Raw genomic sequence first — 23,623 nt, forward strand, 5'->3', positions numbered from 1 at the left:
TGGTTAAGCATCTGACTCTTGATTTCAGTTCAGGTCATGATCTCACAGTTCGTGAGTTCGAGCCCCTCAGAGCCTGCTTCACAGAGACTGCTTGGGATTCTCTTTCTCCCCCTCTCTCTCTGTCCTTCCCCTTCTCTCTCTCTCTCAAAAGTAAATAAACTTTAAAAAAAGAAGAAGAAAGTTTCCCTCTTTCTCATGTCAGTCTCACAGGCTCCTCTGAGGCAGGCCACCAGCAGGGCTCTGCCACTTTGTAATCAAGCAGCTCAAAACCATAACCCATCTAACTCCTCTGCTTCTTGTCCTGAAGCCTTGGAAAGGTCTGCAAAGACCTCACTCAGGGTTGGCTGCTCACCTCCCACAGGAGAATGTCAGGACAAGGGGACTCCATTAAGAGGAATAATGCCAGGAAACCAAAGGAACAACTCTCAGAGTGCAAGTTTTAAGAGGCGGCAGCTAGTTCTGGCTAAAGCAGCAAGAAAAAGCAAAGGTCCTAGAAAACCAACATCCACCTCTACACTGCAAGATACCAGCTCGGGGCTCTCGAGGCATCTTGGCCCGCCCCCTCCCCCCACCCTCCCGCCCTCAGGGCCCTCACCCCTTTAGCAGTCTTCTGTCCAAGAGCCTTAAGACAGAAGTCCTTCAGGTTTCCATAGGGATCAGAAAGCAGTTCTTTGAACTGCACATCATAGAAGAGGTTGGCTCGAAAGCAGGGAGTCTTGAAAGTGGCAACCGGTTGCTTCAGGTGCAGGGCAGCAAACACATCCTCTTGGACCTGCGGAGTGGCTGTGGCAGTCAGAGCCACACACGGGGCATGTGCCAGGCGGGAACGGAGGGTACCCAGACGCAAGTAGTCAGGACGGAAGTCATGCCCCCACTGGGAAACACAATGAGCTTCATCCACCACCAGGTAGGAGAGCAGGTGGCGGGACAGCAGTGAGTTCAGGGTAGGCTGGAAGGAGGCTGAAGCCGCCATCTCCGGTGTGATGTACAGAAGTTTGGTCTGTGGCTTTTCTTGCTCCAGGTCCGAGAGCAGTTCCTTCTTTTCCTGTGCTGAGAGCTTTGAGTTCAGAGAACTCACTCGTACCTTCAGGGCCAGCAAGTGGTCCACCTGGTCCTGAGGGTAGAAGGGAAACAGGCCACAGAGCGGAGGACACAGTGGTAAATGTCATCTTGACTCACTGGGCATTCCCCAGCCATAAATGCCCTCCCCCCAACCTCCAAGGTCTTCTCTCTGCACACAAAAAGTTCAGAGGGTGAAGTGGGTGACAGCACAGGCTCTGGAGACAGACAGACCTGGCTCATTCCTGGCTCACTTAATCGCCACACGCTCTTTGACTGGCTCTTAGCCTCTGAGACTCAGTTCTCTCTCTCTCTTCCCATCCCTCCCTCTTGTAAAACTGGTAACTATCTAATAGGATAGTTGTTAGCATTAAGTGAAATTTTACACTGCAAAGGTGAAGTGAATGCACCTAAGGCACTTAGCACAAAGCCTGAGACCTCGTGAAACTCACGAAGCACTGTTATTCCGTTTCTCTTCATGGTGGATGACTCTTAACCACATAGCCACACTTCCTCATTTCTGATTCTATCAGCCCATCTGCAAGCCTTAAATATAGCCAGAGGGGCAGAGCAGATGCTGACAACATCCCAATCAGTTTATATCATTTTAGCTCTCTACCCATCTGCATCTTCTATCCTGTCAAGAGTGCCCATGTGTGTACATGACACAGTGTCTATGTGTATACAGATACATTTCCACACTCCTCTGGGTGAAAGGTAACAAAGGAGAGACTCTGGGCCATCAAAATACAGAAAACTCATTCATAACCTGCCAGAGTGATATGCACTAGTGGCGATGATGACACATTTGGACAATTCAGAAACCCGATATAGAAAGGGAAACAGGCAAATCAAAGGAAATAAAAGGCAAAAGACCAAACAAATGAGACATGACATTCCCAGCGGGAAAACAAAACAAAACCAAAACCAAACAAACAAAAAGGCTCACCTTCCCCTAAACTTTTTGGGTTACTATCTTCATCCCCCTAAGGCTCACCTGAATCAAAGCAATGAGTGGAGAGATTACAATGGTGATGCCTTTGGCCAACACAGCAGGAAGCTGATAGCAGAGGGATTTTCCTGCCCCTGTGGGCATGCACACAAACACATCCTTGTCACCTGAAAAAATGCAAGATAATGATATCTAAATGCTTCCTGCCTTTTATCTTTTTCCTTGTCAAGGCTGCTGAAAACTAAATGAGACTTTAGGGAAAGCGCCTAACAGAGTGGCACATGTAAAGGTAATAATGCTAATTTCCTTCCCATCCTTCTTGTGCTAAGGGCAGAGATCCAGAGAGATTTGGAAATGGACACAAACCATTTCTAGTAATGGCAATGACAACCATAAGGGTGAAAAGTCTGAGTCTGTTGGGATATGGATGATTGAATTAAACAGCCATGAAAGTTGAATACTTCTAGATGGAGTGGGTATACCTGTGGAGACATGGAAGCCACATCACTTAGAAGACTTTTGCATAGGGACGCCTGGGTGGCTCAGTCAGTTAAGCGTCCAACTTTGGCTCAGGTCACAGTTTGTGGGTTCGAGCCCCGCATCAGGCTCTGTACTGACAGCTCAGAGCCTGGAACCTGCTTCAGATTCTGTGTCTCCCTCTTTCTCTGCCCCTCCCCCACTTGCTCTCTCTCTCTCTCTCTCTCTCTCTCTCTCAAAAATAAATAAAACGTTTTTAAAAATTAAAAAAAGACTTGCTTATAAACGTTACAATGTAATTAATGTTACATTGTTACTACCCTCTTGATAACCTCCATTGTCAATATGTATCAGATTTATAATACTATTACTCCTTCCTTCCCTATTTGGGATGGAGACCACTCAATCTTCAACAAAAGGCTTAGAAGATCAAAGACTGGATTAGGCCATTCCTGCCACTCCCACTACTGCCTACACACAAACGAACATGAACTGAAATCTATGAACTGCTTTCAAAGACAATCTGCAGCTCTAGCTATGAAATGTAAGAACCAGAACAGCTGGGTGATTCTGCCAATAAAACCGCAAGTTTTAAGTGACAAATCTACAAGATTTCCAGCAATAATTACGGACCAAGAGTGGGGAGGTAGGAAGGGTCAGAAAGAGAGTGTTGGCACCCTCCATGGTAATGCTACAGTATAGCCAGCACAAAATGTAAACACAGGTAGTTTTAGCAATGTTACCTTTCACTACAGCCATGGTCGCACTCTCCTGTAATGGTGTCTTAAAAGAGTCAAACCCAAAGACCTTCTTCAATGTGCTCCGGACTCGACGTTCAGGGTCAAAAGAAGGGTGGGTGCTCATCTTAGCGACAGACAGTGGCCAAAAGTTAAGGCATATGGTTGCGATGAAAACCCCCTGTTCTGCTTTTAAAATACTGCTTTTCTCTAAGTAAAATTTGCTTTATTACTCTCAAGCAGTATATTATTTCCAAGTAACATAGCTCCAGGTGAACACCCTCAAGCAACATATTCCTGGGCAATTAACATGTCCACTTCTATGCTGAGGAAAATAAAAAACATTGAACTATGCTATGCAGCGGTATGGCACGGAGCTAGAAATCAGATCACGAGAAGAAACACAAATGTCTTTGGAATCCTTTGGAGAAGATGGAATTGTTTTTCTAAGATCCACCTTCTGCTCCTTTTATAAGTGCTGCTATCACGGCCATTCTACCCCGACCCCTTCTTCCCACCTCCTGGAGGAGAGCTCATCGCTTTTCTTCCTGTTAAACCCCCGTTAGCTCTTTTCTCCCTTCCCCAGCCGAACCCTCCCTCTCTTCACCCCAAGATATCAGAGCTGGCGGTGGGCCACCCCGGAGCGAAGGACTCTTGGCCGGGCCGCTGCTGCCCGCTGGTCGGGAACTACTCGAAGACCCCCATATACCACCCCAAACTCTGAGAAGCCAAAAGGCTGGGGATTCAGTGTCAGCTAAAACCCACACAACCTTACATCCGTCGCGCAGTGATGATGTCACGGCAGCCTGGCGGGAGGGGCGGGACCGGGCCCAGAAACGGCCGTTTTGATTGGTTTCTGGTCAGGAACCCGCGCGGGTTCTCCTGGGATAGGAAAAAGTCGCCTTTCCGCACGGAAGTCGGCTTCTTTGAGTCATAAGACTGAGGCGCGCCGGGAGTAAGATGGCGGGGAAGAAGAACGTTCTGTCGTCTCTGGCAGTTTACGCGGAAGATTCAGAGCCCGAGTCCGACGGCGAGGCTGGCGTCGAAACAGCGGGCAGCGCGGCTGGTGAGGCCTGAGTAGGGAGCTGGAAGGGGAGAATCAGGTGTCTGCTCGGAAAGCTGCTCACCTAGCAGGGCGGGAGGGGAAGAGATGGTCATTGTGCCCCAGGTATCGGGCCCCGGAGCCCCGGAGCCCCGAAGCGCGATCGAGACCCTGGTTGGGACAGAGTGGACGCCCTGGAGTAAGAATGGACCATCTCCTTCCGTTGATTCGGTTATTCTGCCGTAACTTAATGAAAGTCTTCTCCATGCCGGGCATCGTGTTGGGCATAGGGATGGGCGAAAGATGGAGAGGATCCAAAGCTACGGATCCACCACCTGTTCCTTCTGGGCTCGTTGTGTAATGGGGGGAGCGATGCGTAGAACGTACGTGGAGGGTGGTAAAGGTTGTGTCTTGTTAAGTTTATAACTTTGCATTAGGAATGTGCCCTAGACTCATATTGGAGCTTTTAAAAATCTGGTCTCGCTGGCGAGAGTAATTTGTAGATTTGGGGGTAGAATCTGGGCATTTTGTAGCTTTTTAATACTCTTCAGTGATTCCAGTACTTTGTAGGCTGTTGAAGCCCATCAGTGATTTTGTTGCCCTACTCAGGTTGAGAATCACAATGTTAGGAAATGGGAACAGATTTCTTTGGCATCATAGAAAGGGCAGCAAGCTACCTAACATATCTGGGACTTCCTTTCCTCATCTGGACGTTAGCTACTCTCAGTTTTGCATGCCCTCTTCCAGTCAAGAGGTTCTCTGGTGGTTTCCCAGTAATTGTAGCATTTTGTATTTTTCTTGTTGTTGTTTGTTTTGGTTTAAACATAGAAGACTTTGCTTCTCAAGTAGGTATGATTGGGAACTCCTCTCAGTGCCCCCAGTTAAAATTCCTGTTCCTAAAGGAGAACACAAAAATGACGGCAACAGAGTCTTTATCTTGTATAAGAAGACAAGTTCTGGTGCCTCGGGTACAAGGTAGAGATACACATATCAAAAGAGGTTTTCCAGGGGCGCCTGGGTGGCTCAGTTGGTTAAGCACCCGACTTCGACTCAGGTCATGATCTCATGGTACGTGGGTTCGAGCCCCGCGTCGGGCTCTGTGCTGACAGCTCAGAGCCTGGAGCCTGCTTTGGATTCTGTGTCTCCCTCTCTCTGCCCCTCCCCTGCTCATGCTCTCTCTGTCTCAAAAATAAATAAAAACATTTAAAAAAAATTTTTTTTAATTAAAAAAAAAAAGGTTTTCCAGGCCCCTGAGTGGCTCGGTCGATTAAGCATCTACTCTTGATTTCAGCTCAGGTCATGATATCAGAGTCATAAGCTCGAGCCCTGTGTAAGCTTAAGATTCTCTCTCCTTCTGCCCCTCCCTTGCTGTCTCTCACCCTAAAGAAAAAATAAATTTAAAAAAATTAAGACAAAGAGGTTTTTAAACAATGTGCAGTAATAGTTCAGAGAAGAGAAGCCTTCAGTTGTCATACGAGGTGGATTGGAAGCATGAGAGAAAGGGGGTGCCTGGGTGGCTCAGTCGGTTAAGGATCCAACTCTTGGTTTCAGCTCAGGTCACGATCTCGCGGTTCATGAGCTTGAGCCCTGCATCAGGCTCTGCGCTGACAGCACAAAGCCTGCCTGGGGTTCTCTCCCTCTGCCCCTCCTCCACCCTGACTCTCAAAATAAATAAACTTAAAAAAAGAAAAGCATGAGAGAAAGGATTTAGTAGTTGGTTTTCTTCCATGTTCTTTTAATGACTTTATCTATTGTGCTCTTTCTGAAGGCAGTTTCTGGGCCTATTCACGGGAGATTTAGGCTCCCCTTTGATCTTCAGAGATAGTTCTGGCCATTCAAACCACTGAAAGGTTGTCTTTCATTTTTGTATGCATTTATTCATTTTTCTTTTTCCCTCTCTCAGAGGAAAAAGGTGGATTAGTATCTGAGGCCTATGGAGAGGATGACTTTTCTCGCCTTGGAGGTGATGAAGATGGTTATGAAGAAGAGGAGGATGAGAATAGCAAACAGTCGGTAAGTCAGTCTCTTCCCAAATCCAGAGTTGTTCAAAGCACCATTTCATTTGTCAAAAACTTTCTGAACTGTACCAACAGTGTTCCATTCCATGGCCAACGTCATTTCCCCCTCTTCCCCTCCTCCCCCCCTTTTTTTTGTTTGGTATCAGTTGAAAACTGAAAACGAAATTTGTTTTCATCTGGACCATTTTGTATTAACTTTTCAATTGAAATTGGGGGGAAAAGACAGTGGACTATTCTGTTTAACCCAGATATCAAAGAATGTTTCGTGTTCATTTTCTTTGCTAAGATAATTTATTCCATTTGTGACAACACATTCCTCCTAACCGATTTATTATTTATATCTGCAAAAACCTCTGCGTTATTTTTAATCTTGGTTTAAATCTTTCAGCTTATTAAAAAGATTAGGAAGGAAAACTGTTTAGCTTTTTATTTTTGGTTTGATCCTTCTGAACTTCTTTCTTGACATCTTACTTGGCACTTTTATCAGAGTGCCTTTGGTTCTTGAGCACAAATCTTGCCTGACATTTAATATGTGCTGGCAACAAAGAAAGCTGTCTTAATTAACCGGAAAGCCTGCTGATATACTATCACCTGAACCTCATGAGCCAGAATTTAAAAGGAGAGAGAAAACAAGGGTTCAAGCGGGGGCTTAGCACAAAGATATACTAAGTGAAATCTGGATATAGAGTCTGGCTCTTTAGCAACACCGTTAATTGAAACAGTGTACTTTATTATTTGTTTGAAAGCTTTCTTATGCATTGATATGTAATTGTTAGCGTTAAAATGCTTTCTAATGAAACAAAAATGCGTTTTGTATTTGATGCCCTTTTGGAAGATATTTTCGTGCCCTTAGCCCCACCATTAATGCTGATAATTCAGAATTGACTAAAATTGTTTAGAAAAGCTTTGCAAATTGTTTTCTTTTCCTGACTTTCTCACATGCACACATACTGGCTTAACACCATAACTGTTTTCTTCAATAATTTTGCATGATGTGTTTCTGAAGTGTTGTTCCACATTGGCTTTGCTTAGAATTTTCATCATGTTTACACTTTATTTCATATTCTAGTAAAGTCCTCTCATCAAATTCCAATGTAGACGTTCTAAAATGTGATTGTCTTTGGCTGAGCTACTTCTCTGATTATTTGGTGTGACTGATTTCATTTTAAGGAAATCATGGAGATTGCATTTAAACCCTTGGACTCACTGGCACCTGACAGGACAATTCAGTCTCAAACTCATCAGTATAATCTGTTCGAGTCTCGCGGGTGATGTTTATGTTAACATCTGGGGCGCTATTTATGCTTGGGTTAAGGTGTAGCTCGATTGAAAAAAGCAATTTCAAATGAAACTTAATTTTTTTTCCTGGGTGTTAACTTAAAAGGCTTTTGTGCATTGGGGTGTTCTGGGAGCAGATGTGGATATAGCTACCTAATAGGGTAGCTGATCGTTGACCTTCACTGGCATTCAGTGGAATGGTGGGCTAGCTTGTGTGAGGCCAGTGCACGCTTTGGAGAATGCCTTGTTCACATGGTGCTTTGTGTCAGGCAAGCTGTTTGGATCAGGAGCAAGACTGGGGAGAACGGGTCAGTGGCAGTTCTGTGAGAGCCTGGATGGAGGCAGGGTCTGCTCAGCTGAGACCCAGGAAAGGCTGGCTGTTTCTCTTTAGTCCTTCCCTGGGTCACTTGCCCTGGTCATTTGATGCCTGTCTTCCTGCTGTTCATGTAGCTGTGAATGTTCCTGGGCTGGAGTGCCAGGGTGTAGTTATACGTGGGTCATGGCACTCCGACCGTGAACAATGTCACGGTAGATCTGAGTCCAATGTATTTGTGTGTGTGAAAGTCAAAGAAAGAAGAAAGGTTCACGTTCCTGGTTTTAAATAATTGATACTTCATTGAAAACACTGTGCCCTTTTTATCCTGTGGGGCCTGGTCTTCTTTTCTGAAACATGACCGCCTTTTTCCATTTTTATATATGTGATTTTTAATCTCGGGCATTTTCATCGCTGTAGACTGTGACACTGCTGGAGTAACGACTTTGAGCTGCTAATGTCCTCCCTCCCCATCCCCGGAACATCTCCTCCCCTTCTCTTTCTCTATCTAGTTCTGGGTCATAGGGCAGGGGAGGGGTTCTTGGTGGGATGGCCCAGGCTGGGTAAGTTACTCCAGCCCCTAGTTATGCATGTGAGAACCCTCAGGCCCACTCCTTTAAGCTTAATCCTCTAAATTCTTTGTCTTGTAGGAAGATGACGATTCAGAGACTGAAAAACCTGAGGCTGATGACCCAAAGGTATTTGGTGTTGGCTGTGGTGGGGTGGCTGGATGCGAACAAGGCATTGTAACATTATGTCTCAGTTCCTGTGTCTGGTCAAGATTGGCCCCACTAACACACCCTGCAACCACGTGTAAATATTCTGGGATGAAACTAGCTTTCTAAAGAAGCCTGGAGGTCACCATGGAATGAGGAAGTCCTGAGGCAGTTTGGATTTCCAGAAGCACAGATAGTGCCTTATCTCCAGACTAGAAAGGGGAGAGGCCTGGCTGAGTGTAGCCACCTGCCTGTGCTCTACAGCCAGGTGAGCTTGGTGGGGTCACTGTCCCTGCAGGTGGGTTAGACGTGGGAATATTTCTAGAATCAGGAAGCCCTAAGGGCTGCCATTTGTACTCTTTAGTCATCTAGGTCAAAGTGAGGTCTCCCCAGCTGTTGGAGAAGCTGCACCTAACTCTTACTTCCTCCGGCTGGTACCCATCCACTCGTGGGTAAACAGAATGGTCTTTCGGGTGTATCCTTCTGATAGTTCCTTCCCAGTAGCAGCTCAGAGTAATTAAAGACATTTCCTGTCATGCTCCCTGACCTATTGTGATGATGGCTAAGATCTCATTCCCCGTCCCCTGCAAGTAGGCTTACTGTGCTATGCACTGGGCATCAGTATAACTGTGCTTGTTAAGAACACGGTCTTTAGGAAACATTTCTCTTTCAAAGAGGAAGTCTTAATTCCATCACTCTAGGCCTGGGAAATATGGGCCGACTTTTGTGATTAAAAACTGCTTTGAAACCAACTGAAGCCTTCAAGGCAACGTAGTGAAACTCTAGAAAATGGTCCCAAATTGTAATCAAAATGGTAGTATGTCCAAAAATACAGTTCAAATTTGAACAGGTTCTGTGTTTGGATAGAACTGTGGCGACCATTGGAATAAAACCCGTGAAAAGTTGTGGATGATGCAGATAACACATTTCACCAGGAAAGGAAGTTTGGGCATCAGCATGCAGAAAGAAGAGAATATTGAGCCCTAGGCACAGCAAATGTCACTCCTTTCTGTGCCAAGTAAGGAACCCAGGCTTAACTCACGCAAGCACTACGAGCAGGAGGGTGGACGTGTGGCCTGGATCACAGGTGGCCATACCTCTGCTTGGGCTCGCAGAAGGAAATGGCCAGTAGTAGCAAGAATCTTCTGTCTTAGTAGTCGGGAGTGTGTGTGCCTTAGAGCCCATGCGTGAAGTGAACCCGAGGAGCTGCCAAGTGCTGGGGCTTCAGTGTGGAGGGAACGGAGGCAAAAGGCTCAAAGGCCTCCTGGGGAAGTTGGCTGGAGAGAAAGGTGCAGGTACTTTACTGTCAGCCCTTCTGGAAAAAACAGCAAATCCCCTGGGAATGAGGAAGAACACTGGCGGAACCCCCTGGCGGGCTGGGGGTGAGGTGGACAGAATTGGGAAGTTTGTTGATATGTCTTCTGCTCAGTCTTTCTTGGAACCACATGAAGGTTGGAAAGACACGTTTATACTTAACCCCTTGACTGATGTGCTTTACTGTATTTCATTCAGTCATTTGAACTTTTAGTCTGTTGTAGAATGAAAAGCTTTCTGAGACAGTTTTTGTTCTTAGGGAGCCCTTGGAGAACAGGACAGAACCTACTCTCACAGTAACTTGACATAGTTCTTTTGGAGGCTGAGTGTGGAAGGGGTCAGACAGAGCTCTCCCGCTCAGAGATCCTCAAGTCCAAAAATCATGAGTGTTAGTGACATCTCCAAGGACTAGAAACAGTCCCCAGCATGAATCTTCTGTGCTCCCATGCCTTAGTCCTGGCGTTGGCTTCCTCTCTTGCCCTGAACTGGCATCAGACTATCTTGAGGTAGTGGCCTAGACCTCAAATGCCTCCCAACCCTCCCTCTACTCCGGATCTTTTCTGGCGCATTTAATTGGCTTTTAACAATATTTTTATCTTCCACGTCTTGAATTTTGAGTATTTTTGCCTTCGGTATGTGAAATTTCTAACAATAAGAATATGTCACCAGGATGGATTAGGGGTGTCATTTATTTTGGTTGTGAATGGATTGATGTCATAACTGTCTTTTCCACCAGATGGCACTCCTTCCTGCCTTGGCCTTTTTTTTTTCTTTTTTCTTTTTTATTTATTTTGAGAGAGAGAGTGCAAGCGAGGGGGGCCGGGGGCAAAGGGAGAAGGAGAGAGAGAATCCCAAGCAGATTCTGCACTCTCAGTGCAGAGCCCAACAAGGCCTTAACTATGAACTGTGAGGTCATAACCTGAGCTGAAATCAAGATTCAGACGCTTAACCGACTGAGCCACCAGGCACCCCAACTGCCTTGGCTTTTTAAAATCTGCTTTTGATTTTTTACTACAGCAGTTCTCAAAACATTTTGGTGCCTTTACACAATTAAAAGCTGAGGATCCCAAAGAGTATCACTTCGTTTAAAATTGAGAAACATTTGGGATGCCTGGGTGGCTCATTCGGTTAAGCGTCCAACTTCGGCTCAGGTCATGATCTCGCGGTCCCTGGGTTTGAGCCCCGCATCAGGCTCTGTGACAACAGCTTGGAGCCTGGATGGTGCTTTGGATTCTGTGTCTGCCCCTGTTTCTGCCCCTGCCTCACTCGTGCTCTGTCTTCTCTCTCTCTCTCTCAAAAATAACATTTTTCTTTTAACTTGAGAAAATTTTTAAGTATTTGTAATGTTTATTTTTGAGAGATTAAATAACATTAAATTTTTTTTAATTGAGAAAATTTTTAAATATTTTTTTTAATGTTTATTTTTGAGAGAGACAGAGACAGGGCGTGAGTGAGGCAGGGGCAGAGAGACAGGCAGACACAGAATCCGAAGCAGCATCCAGGCTCCGAGCTGTCAGCCCAGAGCCTGACGCGGGGCTCGAACTCACGGACCGTGAGATCATGACCTGAGCCGAAGTGGGACACTTAACCGAATGAGCCATCCAGGCGCCCCTTAAATATTTTTTTAAGGTTTACTTATTTATTTTGAGAGACATAGAGTGAGCAGGGAAGGGACAGAGAGGAAGAAAGAGAATCCCAAGCAGGTTCCACACTGTCAGCACAGAGCCGGATGTGGGGCTCGAACTCACAAATTGTGAGATCATGACTTGAGCCAAAACCAAGTCGGACACTTAACTGAGCCACCCAGGTGCCCCAGATATTTATTATTTTAAAATAATTAAATCCATTACATGTTAATATAAGTCACATTTTAACAAAAAATATTGCTGAAACCAAAGAAACTGAAACTGAAAACACAAAGACAGGCATTGGGTCTCCTAAAGGTCTAACATCCAGTTTAACGGACAGCCAGCTAGGTTCTCTCAAGTGCTTCTGCATTCAGTCTATTGTAGTGCGTTGTTTTGGTTGAAGTAGTTGAAGAAAATCTGGCTTCACACACAGGGCATTAGAAAGAGGACAAGTATCTTAATAGCCCTTTAGGTGATTGTGAATCTTCTTCTTTGATACTAGATCAGAATTCAACAGGCAGTGGTTTCCTAAAAATTAGCTGCACTGTAGGATGTGAACCCTTCTCAGTGAACTTTCTGTACTCTGCTTCATTAACCTCCACGGGTCTGCCTTGCACTCTCAGTGGCTCTTTTAGCCACACTGGTATTGCATCCTCCGGCACTGGTGACATGGAAAATGTTGGTTCACTGAGATCTCCAGTGATGCATTTTGTCTTATAATATCCAAAAACTTATATTTGTTAATGACATTACCTATCTCATCAGACAAGCCATTAAGTATTGGAAAGCTGTCTGCTCCCAGTGGGGATGTATACATTTTCTAAGATGCTAGTTTTTACTTGAGATCTTGAATTGCTTCATTTTTTTAGGAACCGTCTGCCAGTTACTCAAATCTGACTAAGCACCGTCATTCTTTCAAGTAAAAATGGCATTCCGTGAAGAAAGCAACTAGATCAGCTTGTAACTCCCTCACTTAAGTGCTTTTCCTTGAGGTAACCATTGGACCTCAGTGAGCAGCAGAGGTGTTTATGTGACCTCTCATGTCATCACACAAAATGCAAAAAAATAATAATAATTAAATTTGTACTCAAAGGTCAAGACTTAATAAGGCGCATCATTTTTACTGCTTCCCCAAGGCTATATGTATATATATATATTTTTAAACTGTATTTATTTTGAGAGAGAGGGAGAGAACCAGCAGGGAAGGGGCAGAGAGAGAGGGGACAGAGAATCCGAGGCGGGCTCTGCCCTGACAGCACGGAGCCCGATGTGGGGCTTGAACTCAGGAACCGTGAGGTCATGACCTGAGCCGAAGTCAGAGGCTTAACCGACTAAGCCACCCAGGCACCCCAGCACCAACGATATTTTTAAGTGAAATTGGCTTTTTTGGTAACTGCGAGTGTCCCTACGGCCAAAACTCAGTGCAGCTGCCTTGATTTGTTCTAAAAGGCCAGCAGTTGCCCCTCATTGCTCCTGCCAGTGTAGAACAGTGAAAAAGGCAAGTGATGTCTTAGTACTAGGAAAGTAGTTTTGACCTTACAGACCTCCAGGGGTCCACAGATCAACTTTGAGAACCACTCTTCTTCAGAAGCCAGAATCTTGGGTCAGTCATACTAAGTAGTTGTTTGGTGACTATTTCCACTGCTCTGTAAGTGTCCAGTGAGCTGTCAGCCCTGCGGGACCTTGAGCTGCCGTGAGGGGGGTAGCATATCCAGAGTAAGACAAGACAGCCCCTGTGGGGTGGAAGTTAAGGTTCTGGAGTCATAGACCTGAATCTGAATTCCAGCTGTCCTTGGAGAAGTCCCTTAACCTCAGAGTTTGCCACCTGGGAAATAGGCTTTTTTTTTTTTTTTTTTTAACATTTATTTTTGAGAGAGAGAGAGTGTGAGGGAGGGGCAGAGAAAATCTGCCTCATTCATTTTACGTGAGTTAACTGAGTAAACCTGAGTTGGTAATTAGCTTAATAGTGTCGGCATGTCCATGTTCAGGAGCGTTCGTTGCAGTGACCTATGCTTGCTTCCCAGGCTGGTCACCCTGTCATTGGGCTTGTGTGGGAATATCGAATTCCACATTTGGAAACTGGAATGCACTCAGAGGAGAGCAATCATGAAGGTGAGGGGACTGGAAACCACATCACATGAAAGGTTTAGGAGCTGGGAGAGGCAACCAGGGAGGAGCCTGCAGTGTTATCTGTTGTTTGGAGGTCTGCTAGAGGGAGGGGAGGTGGAAGCCACGTGCTGAACTTGAAGAAACATACAGAAGAATTACAGGGACCGCGTTTGTCTTCACATAACGAAGAACTTTTTGTCATCTCTGACCAAACGTGGGCTGAGCTGCTTTTTAAGGTAGTGAGCTCCCTGTTTCTGGACCTTTTTCAAGACAAATTTTTGGGGGGTTGAGTAAGAAGTGATAAGTTGAGTAAGAAGTGATAACTCCCGGGGTGCCTGGGTGGCTCAGTCTCAGGTAAGCATCCAGCTCTTGATCTCAGCTCAGGTCTTGATCTCAGGCTCATGAGTTCAAGCCCCGTGTTGGGCTCTGTGCTGGGTGTAAAGCCTACTTAAAGAAGAAAAGAAATGATAACTCCAGACCCACCTCTAGAGAGAGCCTTTGGTCCTGATCCCTCCACCTGAGGAGGAGGGATTGAGCTCTGGGTGGCTGAGTTTGCCCTTAACTAGAGAAAAGAATGTGGCTGAGCATTCCACGGGAGGCAGAATGCTTTGACACTTCTGTTCCGTCATGTCTTTTCCTCTAACTTCAATTTTCTGGTCTTACCTCCTCAGTAAGCAACCCGACTCAGCCCGACTCAGATCTGACTACTCAACAGAAGGTGGCACTGCTGTCCTAGAAAAAGTCAGAGCGGAAGTGGCAGACCTCTGTTCAGCTCTTTAATGCAGGGACAGGGGTGCCAGGTGGCTTAAGTGTTTCCTCCATCTGTTTGCCCTTGGCATATGGGCTTCCTTTTCCCACTCTCCTTTGTCTGTGTTCTACCTCGGTTGCCCTGGAACGTTTTCCCTTGTTTATTTTTTTCCCCACTCCCACAGTTCCTGTGGATGAAGGTATTTCCACTGGCTTACTGTCTCTGACACACCCTTCCTTTGAAAACAAACACGGGCATTGATGACCTGGCACGGGAAAGCTGGAGCGGCCCGTTGCCAGCTAACTGGGAGGGCTGGCTTCGCTATGTGGGGTGGGAATGCCGGCCTCCCTGAGGTGTTGCAGTCCCAGCTTTGACCCAGGGAAGGAATCCTCTTGGCCCAAAGAGCAAACATCTGTCAAAACAAAATAGCCTCTCTGGGTCAAGAAGGTGGCATCGGGTGGGGGAGAAATGGTTCCGGCATTTTTTAAAAGATGTGCATGCATAATCCTAGTTAAGACAAAACATTTTTAAGATTCTTGGACCCCGAAATTAGTGCAGAAATGTGAGTTCACACCTTCGAGCCAGGCTAGTGGACTTGGACCCAGAAGACCTGGGTCGAGCACAGGCTTGGCTTCCCTCCAGCTGTGAGACCACAGGCACATAGCTTCGGCTGCCCTCGCCCGCTTTACCAGGTGATGTGATAGCTACAAGAAAGGATGCATAAGGCCGTGTTTTTCACAATCTAAAATGCAGTTGTTGGCACTCCTTGGCCTTTTTGGCAAAACTGAGTCGGGTCAGATGTCCTCATCTTGTATGTCAGAAGTTGCCACATTTTCTCAGTTCGTAGCACCCTTGGCGTCTCAGGAATTTTTCACAGAACTCCTAGGCCAGGGGTGCCCCTCTGGCTCAGTCAGTGGAGCGTGTGATTCTTGATCTCCGGTTTATGAGTTCAAGCCCCATGTTGGGTGTAGAGATTACTTATAAATAAATCTTAAAAAAAAAAAAAAAAGAACGAACGAACTCATAGGCCAAAAGAAATACCTAACAATTAGCTCTAAAGAATCAACACGACAATCCTCAGAATTTGATAGCCACTTGAAAAAATACACATGAATTTGTGTGGTATCTGATAGATGTTGAGTAATGCTGTGTTTTCCTTGAAATTTCATGTTGTGTGCACCTTTGTGAATTTGCTGTAGCTCCCTGGGGGTGCCCTGATGGCAGTTTAGGGACTGTGTTGGTAGATCGTCTCTGAGTTCCAGAGCAGAGGGACTTGATGAGTCCTCACTTACCCTCCCCAGAGACCTTGGCTCGGCCAAGTAAGTAGGTCTCACCTTTGGTGACTGTACATAACACACTTGAATTCCTTTAAGAAGGTCAAGTGTCTCAGTCGCCAAGTGTTATTAATTGGCTTGCAGTCTAGAGGAAGGATCTGCTTTGGGGTAGAAATGACTCCGTAATCTCCCGCTGCTTCTCTTCTCCAGCCTCTCCCCCTACCCAACATTGTTACTGATCTTTGCAAGTTTCAGAATGCTACGCCTGCTGACTGAAAACTGCCCAGGGAGTTTGTTTCCGACGAATTCATTACAGACCACTGATTTTTTTCGGAGAACTTTCAGGAGCCTGCCGGCAGTTGCACGTGGGCAGCACTTCCAGTTGAAACCCTCGATTCTCTGTATCAACCATGTAAGGAAAGAGGCTCTGGAACACATGCCAGCTTCTTCAGGACTGCCGCAGCACACGTTTTCCCATTTGGGCTTTGAGCGTGTTCACTCTACCTCCGGGACTTTGAAATCAGAGAGGGAGATGCTCAGGCTTTTCATAAGCAAGCAGCATAGGGTTCTGTTCATCATGAAGGACACCCAGAGGGGCAGGTTGTATGGTGTGGTAAACGATCCACGAGTCCCTTTGTAGCCTTCACGCGTGGGTCATCGTGCGCCTTTGCTGGGTGAGCTCTGGGAGAACCCACACTTGTGGAATGGTCCACTGAGAATTATTTTTCAGGATGGTACACCGAAGGTTATCTGTTAGAGCATAAACTTGGGCTTTTTCTTAGAGTTCTTTGACTTGGAAAGAATTGCATGGTACTGTTTTTCTGGTGGTTACCTTATCAGGGGTTTGTTTTGATTTTATTGTCAAATTATTATAATAGCAAGAATTGAAAATTTTGAAAAAAATATCATCTAATTCCACAGTCCTCTAACAGGTGTCCCATTTTCCTTCTTCCATCTTTTTGTTTGTCCGTATGATAGCGTACATATGTTTCTATCTGAATATTAAATGTTTTCTGTGTTGTTACAGTCTGAGCAATTATAATAGCAGGACATAACTGAAAAATTAAAAGCTAAACACTTAGGGGTGCCTGCGTGGCTCAGGTGGTTGAGCGTCCAACTCACAGTTCAGCTCAGGTCATGATCTCATGGTTCCATGGGTTCGAGCCCTATGTCAGGCTCTGTGCTGACAGCTTGGAGCTTGCTTGAGATTCTCTCTTCCTCTCTGTCTCTGCCTCTCCCCTACTTGTGCTGTCTCTGTCTCTCCCAAATAAATACATACATACATACATACATACTTTGAAAATTAAAAAAAAACAACAACTAAACACTTAAAGGGTCACCTAGATGGCTCAGTCAGTTAAGCTGCCGACTCTTGACTTTAGCTCAGGTCATGATCTCACAGTCAGTTTGTAAGTTTGAGCCCCCATGGGGCTATGCGCTCACAGCGTGGAGCTAGCTTCAGATCTTCTGTCTCCCTCTCTCTGCCCCTCCCCTGCTCATGTGCGCATGCTTTCTCTCTCAAAAATAAATATTTTTTTAAAAAACCTTTTTTAAAAAAGCTAACCACTTAAAAATTGTGTGGGATGTGAGTTATATCTCAGTGAAACTGCTACAAGAAAAAAGTTTTTGTTTTTTTGTAATTTTCTAAATACCTTTAAACGGGAATAGTAAGGAAAGGTTGCGATCCACCAACTTTTTTTCTAGAAGTGAAACCAGTCATTAAAACACTCTTTTTTTTTTTTTTTAAGTTTATTTACTTCTGAGAGGGAGAGCAAGAGAGAGACAGAGTGTGAGTGGGTGAGGGGCAGAGAGAGAATCCGAAGCAGGCTCCATTCTCTGAGCTGTTAGCACAGAGCCCGATGCAGGGCTCGAACTCAAGAACCACGAGATCATGATCTGAGCCAAAGTCGGTAGCTTAACCGACTGAGCCACCCAGGCACCCCTACACTTTTTTTTTTTTTTTATGTTTACTTATTTATTTTGAGAGAGCACGAGCAGGGGAGGAGCAGAGAGGATCCCAAGCAGGCCCCACACGGAGCCTGACGTAGGGCTTGATTTCACGACTGAGATCACAACCTGATCCAATATCAAAAGTTGGACATTCAACTGACTGAGCCACCCAGGCACCCCATCAGCACACTTTTTCACATCAATTCCCGTGGAGCTAGATAGAATAAAACCAGACTTAGTACATTACAGTAGCAATAAAAGTATTTGTAGCTACTATCGAATAAAATACCATGTAAGCGGTTTCTTTCCAGTTAGACTCTGGTGGATGGAATACATGCCGTGCTCTTTACGTGGGTCAGAAGGAATAATGAGTTCCCATTACAGTCATCACGATTGTTCACCCAGTACAGGATGAGGGCTTAGTGGTAGTCAGGATTTGGTAACATTCCTTCTGTCAGCACCCAGGAAGTCCCTAGGCTAAGGACAAGGGTGGTGGCACCCACTTGGTTGTATGATTAAGTTTTCAGGACCAGTTGTTCCATTCAGATCAACTCAGACATTACTCACCGGAGCAGTAGGGCCTCTGGAGCTGTCGGCCCTGATCGTTATAGTTAAAAGGTAATAACTTCTGGCTGTCTTCCCCTTAAGTTGAGAGCTTAACACTTCGTTTGCCCTGTGACCTGCTACAGAGTCATCCCTGAAGAGGTATTTTTCCTTCTTGGTCTTTGATGTTGGCTTCCCCGGTGGTTGAACCAGAGGCTTCCTAGAAACTGTCATTATCTGCCGCCTCTTAGTCGAGAAGGAGATCAGAAGTTGGGAAGCAGTTATGACTAGGCTTTAGAGTCAGACAGGCTTGGGTTTGGGTCCCAGCATTGCCACTTCCTGGGCAAGAAGCTGCTTTGTTGTGCTTTGCCTCGGTTTAGTCATCTGTAAGATGGGAATAATAACATCTGCCTCGTGAGGTTACTGAGAGATTTGGATAACGTATGTTAGTTTTTAGTGAGTTCTGTTGTTTAGGGTGTGTGAGCGAGAATGTGTACTTGGTCCCTCCATCTTGGTTTTGTTATCCTACCTTCTCCCGTGTGCTGCCTCCCATATGTACCCCATAATGCTTTTGAGTGCTGATTAGAAAAAAAAGTTACAGCATGACTCACCCAGGACCAGAGAAGGAAATGGCCCTTGACCATTGCTGGATTGGGAGCCATCCACTCTTCTTGCTGGAAGTTGTAATGTGACCTTTGAACTGCTGAGAATGCTCAAGCCTTCTTAACATTTCACGTTTCCTCGTTCTCATCCCGATGAATGGCCAAATGGCCTTCTTTAATCAGGCTAGGGTCGCCCTTGCACAGGTGGGAGACAACAGAATTTCCATGCTGAGGAGAACACCCCCCAGTACACGCTCCCAGCCGGGGTCTGTGGTTCTAAGTGGTGACCTGATACAAGAAGCAGACACGACTGAGGTTGGGAGAGGAGGAGGGTGCACGCTATGGAAGTAGCTCTTTTGTTGTCCAGACTGAAAGAATTCCAGGCTAGGTCCTATGTCGAGCTGCCTTCCAAAGAAGGCCTGGTAGAAAGGGAATCGCTGCAAGTGATCTCCGGCAGAGGGGAACGGCCATTAGTCTCCCTCTGCCCTCCCCTCTCGGCTCCACCGAACTGCCAGCAGGGCCCTCTTGACTGCACTCGCTCCTAGTCACCTGAGGATCAGACTCCCAGCAGCCTCACCCCGCTCCTTGTGGTTCTGCAGCCGGGGCCTGCGCATGCCCAGTCGGCCCGCCTTCGGCCATGCAAGCCCCAACATCGTTCTCCCCTTCGGGCCCACATGCCATGGATTACTAACCAAGGTGTGGCTGGGTGCCTCCTTCCCTAGTCAAGATTTATCTTTTTGAAAAATTCTCTGATGCAGAAAGCAAGCTGCCCGCCCTTCGCGATCCAGCACTTCCCACCTTCCTTCTGTGTTCTGATCCTTGTCTCCTGAAATACTGCTGTGCAATTTCTGGGTTCAGTGTTCAGTAGAATTTTGCTCATTTGCATTCCTAACTTTGGACGTAGGTACATTTTTTTCTAAGCAGTGCCTGAAAGATACTGGCTTTCCTTTTAGCCCCGTAGATGGTTCATTCCTGTTCCTGCCAGTGTGTGGATGGAGACCAGTTTGCATTTCTAATCTCCTGGCTTTCTGATATCTCAGTAACTTTTGCCTTATATCTTAATCTCACACCTCAGTTTGGTGGCTGACCTCTCAAGCAGGATAGTGCCGTTGTGATTTGGTGGCCGTGTTATGTGTCACAAAGACTTCACTTTTCGGGGCGCCTGGGTGGCGCAGTCGGTTGAGCGTCCGACTTCAGCCAGGTCACGATCTCGCGGTCCGGGAGTTCGAGCCCCGCGTCAGGCTCTGGGCTGATGGCTCAGAGCCTGGAGCCTGTTTCCGATTCTGTGTCTCCCTCTCTCTCTGCCCCTCCCCCGTTCATGCTCTGTCTCTCTCTGTCCCAAAAAATAAATAAACGTTGAAGACTTCACTTTTCTGTCCCCAGCCTCACAAAGCTGTTTCCCTTTGTCTTGGCTGGCTCCAAGTCTTCCCACCCCTGCCCCCAGATAACAACCTGAAGCACAGAGACACTGTTTTTGTGGAAAACCTTTCAGAAAAAAGTGCACCCTGGCCCACCACTGAAGGCTTAATTCAAAGTCTTGATGTGAGGTGACCTCTGTACCTAAGCACAAGCCTACCCAGACACCCTAGGTGTTAAGAGAGGAATGGAATGGCCCTCTCTGAACATCTTCTGCAACTTTCAACAAACCCAGAATCTTCACGTCTTGACTCAAATGTGAGATCACACTTGGGATAGTCAGATAACAAAGGCTCCCCTTTGGAGATGGCTGCTGGCCAGAGCCTTGCGTTGACATCGAAGTCTGGTTGGTTCCACGTGGCAGAGCGTCGCACCACACAGCAGTGTCGGCTTTGTTGAGCTCGATGTTTCAGAAGAAACCGTTCCCTCTTTTCTTCAGTCTACGAGGCCAGTTCTAGGGCTGGCTTCATTTGTCTGAGCGGGTGCCTCTTTCACCCTTTCCTGTAGAAACCTCTGCTTGGGGGAACTGAGTCTTTCCCATCGGTGAGCTGGGGGTGAAGGTGAGTCTGTTGGACCCAAAGTGACCCCACCAACTTGCGCCCATTTTTCTGATAAATTGAGTGTCTCCATCCCCAGGTAGGCAGTGTGCCGTGTCAGTGACCCAGTCCTGGCCAACAGGATACACCTAAAGGAAACGTGCTGGCGACCGGCTTTCTCGAAGGCTCCCCTGTGTGGGGTGGGGGGTAAAACAGGGCACGGACGCTGGGCATCCGTGCCATGGAGGGCTATCTCCTTGCAGCGTGGGGCTCGGTGACTTCTGCTGAGCCTGGGGATTACTGACAGCCCTCAGCACGCCCCACCCTTGTCTGTCAAACCACAGTAACTTTTTTTCCTGCAGCTTGGAGGTGTTTTGACAAAAGTTCCAGCGTTGCTGCTTTCTCGGCACCTGAGCTGACTCCCACGCGTGTGTCAGTTTGATGCCGTCAGGGGGGCTTCCTGGGCCCACTAGTCATATCTGAAGCCGCAGCGTTGTCACTCACACTTCATGGGGCTGTGGTGACAGTGAAGTGATGTTTCGTTGAAGTACTTAGCGGAACACCCAGGATTTCTCCCCAAGATCGGGTTGTGTTCACATCGTATCCCCAGTGTTTGGCCCGATACGTAATAAAGGCTCAGTCGATTATTTGTGGAACAAATAAACAGACTAACTCTACAGTAATTCTGTCTTTTGTTTCAGGATTGGGAGCGACAAGCTAGGTTTAAGGGTTTTTTAATTCAGTATTGATGCCCCCACCACCTTCTTCCTTCTGCCTGTCATTAGCCTTGTATCACACGTCTGGCCCCTTCTTAGTTCCTGTCCTGCTGCCTCCCTTTCTGACATCAAGTTGCACGTTGGAGCTGACTGGGGGCCTCACTGGAGTCTAGGGGGACAGCGCTGCAGCTGAAGGTGGCTGTGGAACACGTAACCTGGGCTGAAAAATGGACCACTGGCCACTTAGAAAGGAGAGTATGTCTTTGTACATTGTGTGTGTGTGTGCGCACGCGCGCACACGCACGTTTCATCAGTGTTTGAGCACCTGTTGTGGGCAGGGCATTAACCTGCAGGTGCTAGGGACACAGTGATAACTAAGACAGTGAGTAAGAGCCCAGAATAGAGCAAGGTCCTCATTGGCCCGGTGCGGGTGGGGCAGATAAAGGCTTCCTTGAGCCGAGGACTGAGGTCTGAATAGGGCTTACTTTCAGCAACAGTGGGGAGGAGGTGTTCCAGGGAGGGCCTTTACCTGGGCCCTGCTCCGGCTCTGTGCTAGGAGGAGGAGGAGGCTGAAAGGGCCTGTTGGGAGTCTCCCAGGGCCTCAGGCCACAGTAAGGAAACTTTTTTTTTTTTTTTTTAAGTTTTATTTATTCTGAGACAGAGAGAGGCAGAGAAAGAGAAGGAAGGAGAGAGGTTCCCAAGCAGGCTCTGCACTCTCAGTGCAGAGCCTGACACGGGGCTCGAACTCGTGAACCACGACCTAACCCGAAATCAAGAGTCAGACTTAACTGACTGAACCACCCAGGCGCCCCAGTGAGGAGTCATTTTTAAGTGAGATCTCACTAAGACTTAATAACTACTTGGGAAGTGCCAGGTGTGAGAGGAGAGAAGATTTAGAAGGCGTTGTTTTATTAATCTGTCTCCCCAGCTGCCACCTGCTTTTAAGATGTAGGATTACATCATCTATCAGAAAATGTAGTCCGTAGCGTTCTTCCCCCAGCAGCACGGAGAGACTGCCCTCTGCCCTCTGTTCAGAGTACTTCCTCTGTGCCTGATGCTTCCAAAGCTGGGGCAAAAAAAGCAACATTTAGATTTGGCAGAATCCAGCTGCTGGAGGCCGCATTGCTTTGTCTCCAGTTGGACGCTGGACCTTTGAGCGTGCTTTGTGGGGCTGGCTCGGGAAGGATTGACGAAGTGTTGTTGGCTGTAAATAAACCTCCATTCTCTCTACCAGGATCTGGTACTTCTCTGCTGAGCAAATCCTCCCAGCTCAAATGGCAGCTTATCCCGTGTCATGGAGCCATATTGTTTCTACTTCCTTCCTCTGCTCCAGTCATAGTTTCTGGATGGCTGGACTTTTTTGTATTCTCTGCAGGGGAACCACATTCCAGACTCTACAGTCCCTGAGAACGAGGCCCCTGTTGTGGCTGCTGTGTTCTTACAGGTCTCAGACATAATTGATTAAGGAACCAAAATTGGCAGTTTCAGATCATTGTTCTTCGGGGCCATCCCTGGCCGGTCAAGGCCACTTCATGTCCTGCGCCCTAGTGAGGCTTTAGGCTCAGGTGAAGCCTGGGGAGGCTGGATGGGTGTGGACAGTCGGGAGGTGAGGCCTTGCCTCAGCATTTGTTTCTTTGACCAGCTCAGCCCTCCTTTCGTGCCTTTCCCGTGGTCTCACTTGGCTTCTTCAGAAGCTGTGCGTTTTGTTTCATTTTTCTTTTTGTCTTAATTGGACTTGAACTGGAGCGTTGAAGTGTTTACCTGGCCTTTTTTCCCAGGAGCTGCTAGGTGAGATGCTTTGTTTTTGCCTGCCTAGTGAACTGGGGGGAAACCTCTCGGCCTGCTGAGTCTGGGGGCCAAGCTCTCCTATATACAGGTCTGTCCAGGTCTCTGGGCTGTGGGTTCCATGCCTCCCAGCTGACTCAGACTACAGTCTGGTGCATAGATCTGGCTGAGTTCATGACTTAAACCAACTGGGAATATCCACCTGGAGGCCAGAGGGTTGGATTCATACAAGTCAAGACAGGCACCCCCTGTGCGTTCCAAAATACCGCTTTGGGGCAAGAAAAGGAACAGTGGTTTCTTGTTGCTTTTTACTTATATCCTAACTGTTCCTTCCTGCCTCCTTAAGGGCACAGTGAGAACCTATAGCCAATTTTTTAAAACTGCTGTCTTGAACGGCTGGCAGTTTAATA

The 23,623-nt window shown here is 46.8% G+C and overlaps 2 protein-coding genes across 4 annotated transcripts in view; one reads left to right on the top strand and one right to left on the bottom strand.

Annotated features, from left to right (window-relative positions):
• The window catches only part of RECQL5 (RecQ like helicase 5), a 35,538-nt gene extending 31,539 nt beyond the window's left edge, over positions 1 to 3,999 (bottom strand). Inside the window, exons 1-4 of the mRNA XM_030297036.1 lie at positions 3,843 to 3,999; positions 3,232 to 3,366; positions 2,057 to 2,178; positions 596 to 1,114 (exon numbers count right to left, since the gene is read on the bottom strand). Coding sequence (XP_030152896.1) covers positions 596 to 1,114; positions 2,057 to 2,178; positions 3,232 to 3,352 — 762 coding nt within the window. The 5' untranslated portion in view covers positions 3,353 to 3,366; positions 3,843 to 3,999. The remainder of the gene's footprint in view (positions 1 to 595; positions 1,115 to 2,056; positions 2,179 to 3,231; positions 3,367 to 3,842) is intronic.
• A 149-nt stretch (positions 4,000 to 4,148) lies between these two features.
• The window catches only part of LOC115501834 (SAP30 binding protein), a 36,595-nt gene continuing 17,120 nt past the window's right edge, over positions 4,149 to 23,623 (top strand). For 2 of the 3 annotated variants that reach the window (XM_030297039.1, XM_030297040.1), the window contains exons 1-3: positions 4,149 to 4,291; positions 6,171 to 6,280; positions 8,527 to 8,574. In XM_030297039.1, coding sequence (XP_030152899.1) covers positions 4,186 to 4,291; positions 6,171 to 6,280; positions 8,527 to 8,574 — 264 coding nt within the window. In that variant the 5' untranslated portion in view covers positions 4,149 to 4,185. The remainder of the gene's footprint in view (positions 4,292 to 6,170; positions 6,281 to 8,526; positions 8,575 to 23,623) is intronic. The other variant, XM_030297041.1, reaches the window with a different exon arrangement.

The sequence above is a fragment of the Lynx canadensis genome, chromosome E1 (genome assembly GCF_007474595.2).
Source record: "Lynx canadensis isolate LIC74 chromosome E1, mLynCan4.pri.v2, whole genome shotgun sequence".
NCBI lineage: Eukaryota > Metazoa > Chordata > Mammalia > Carnivora > Felidae > Lynx > Lynx canadensis.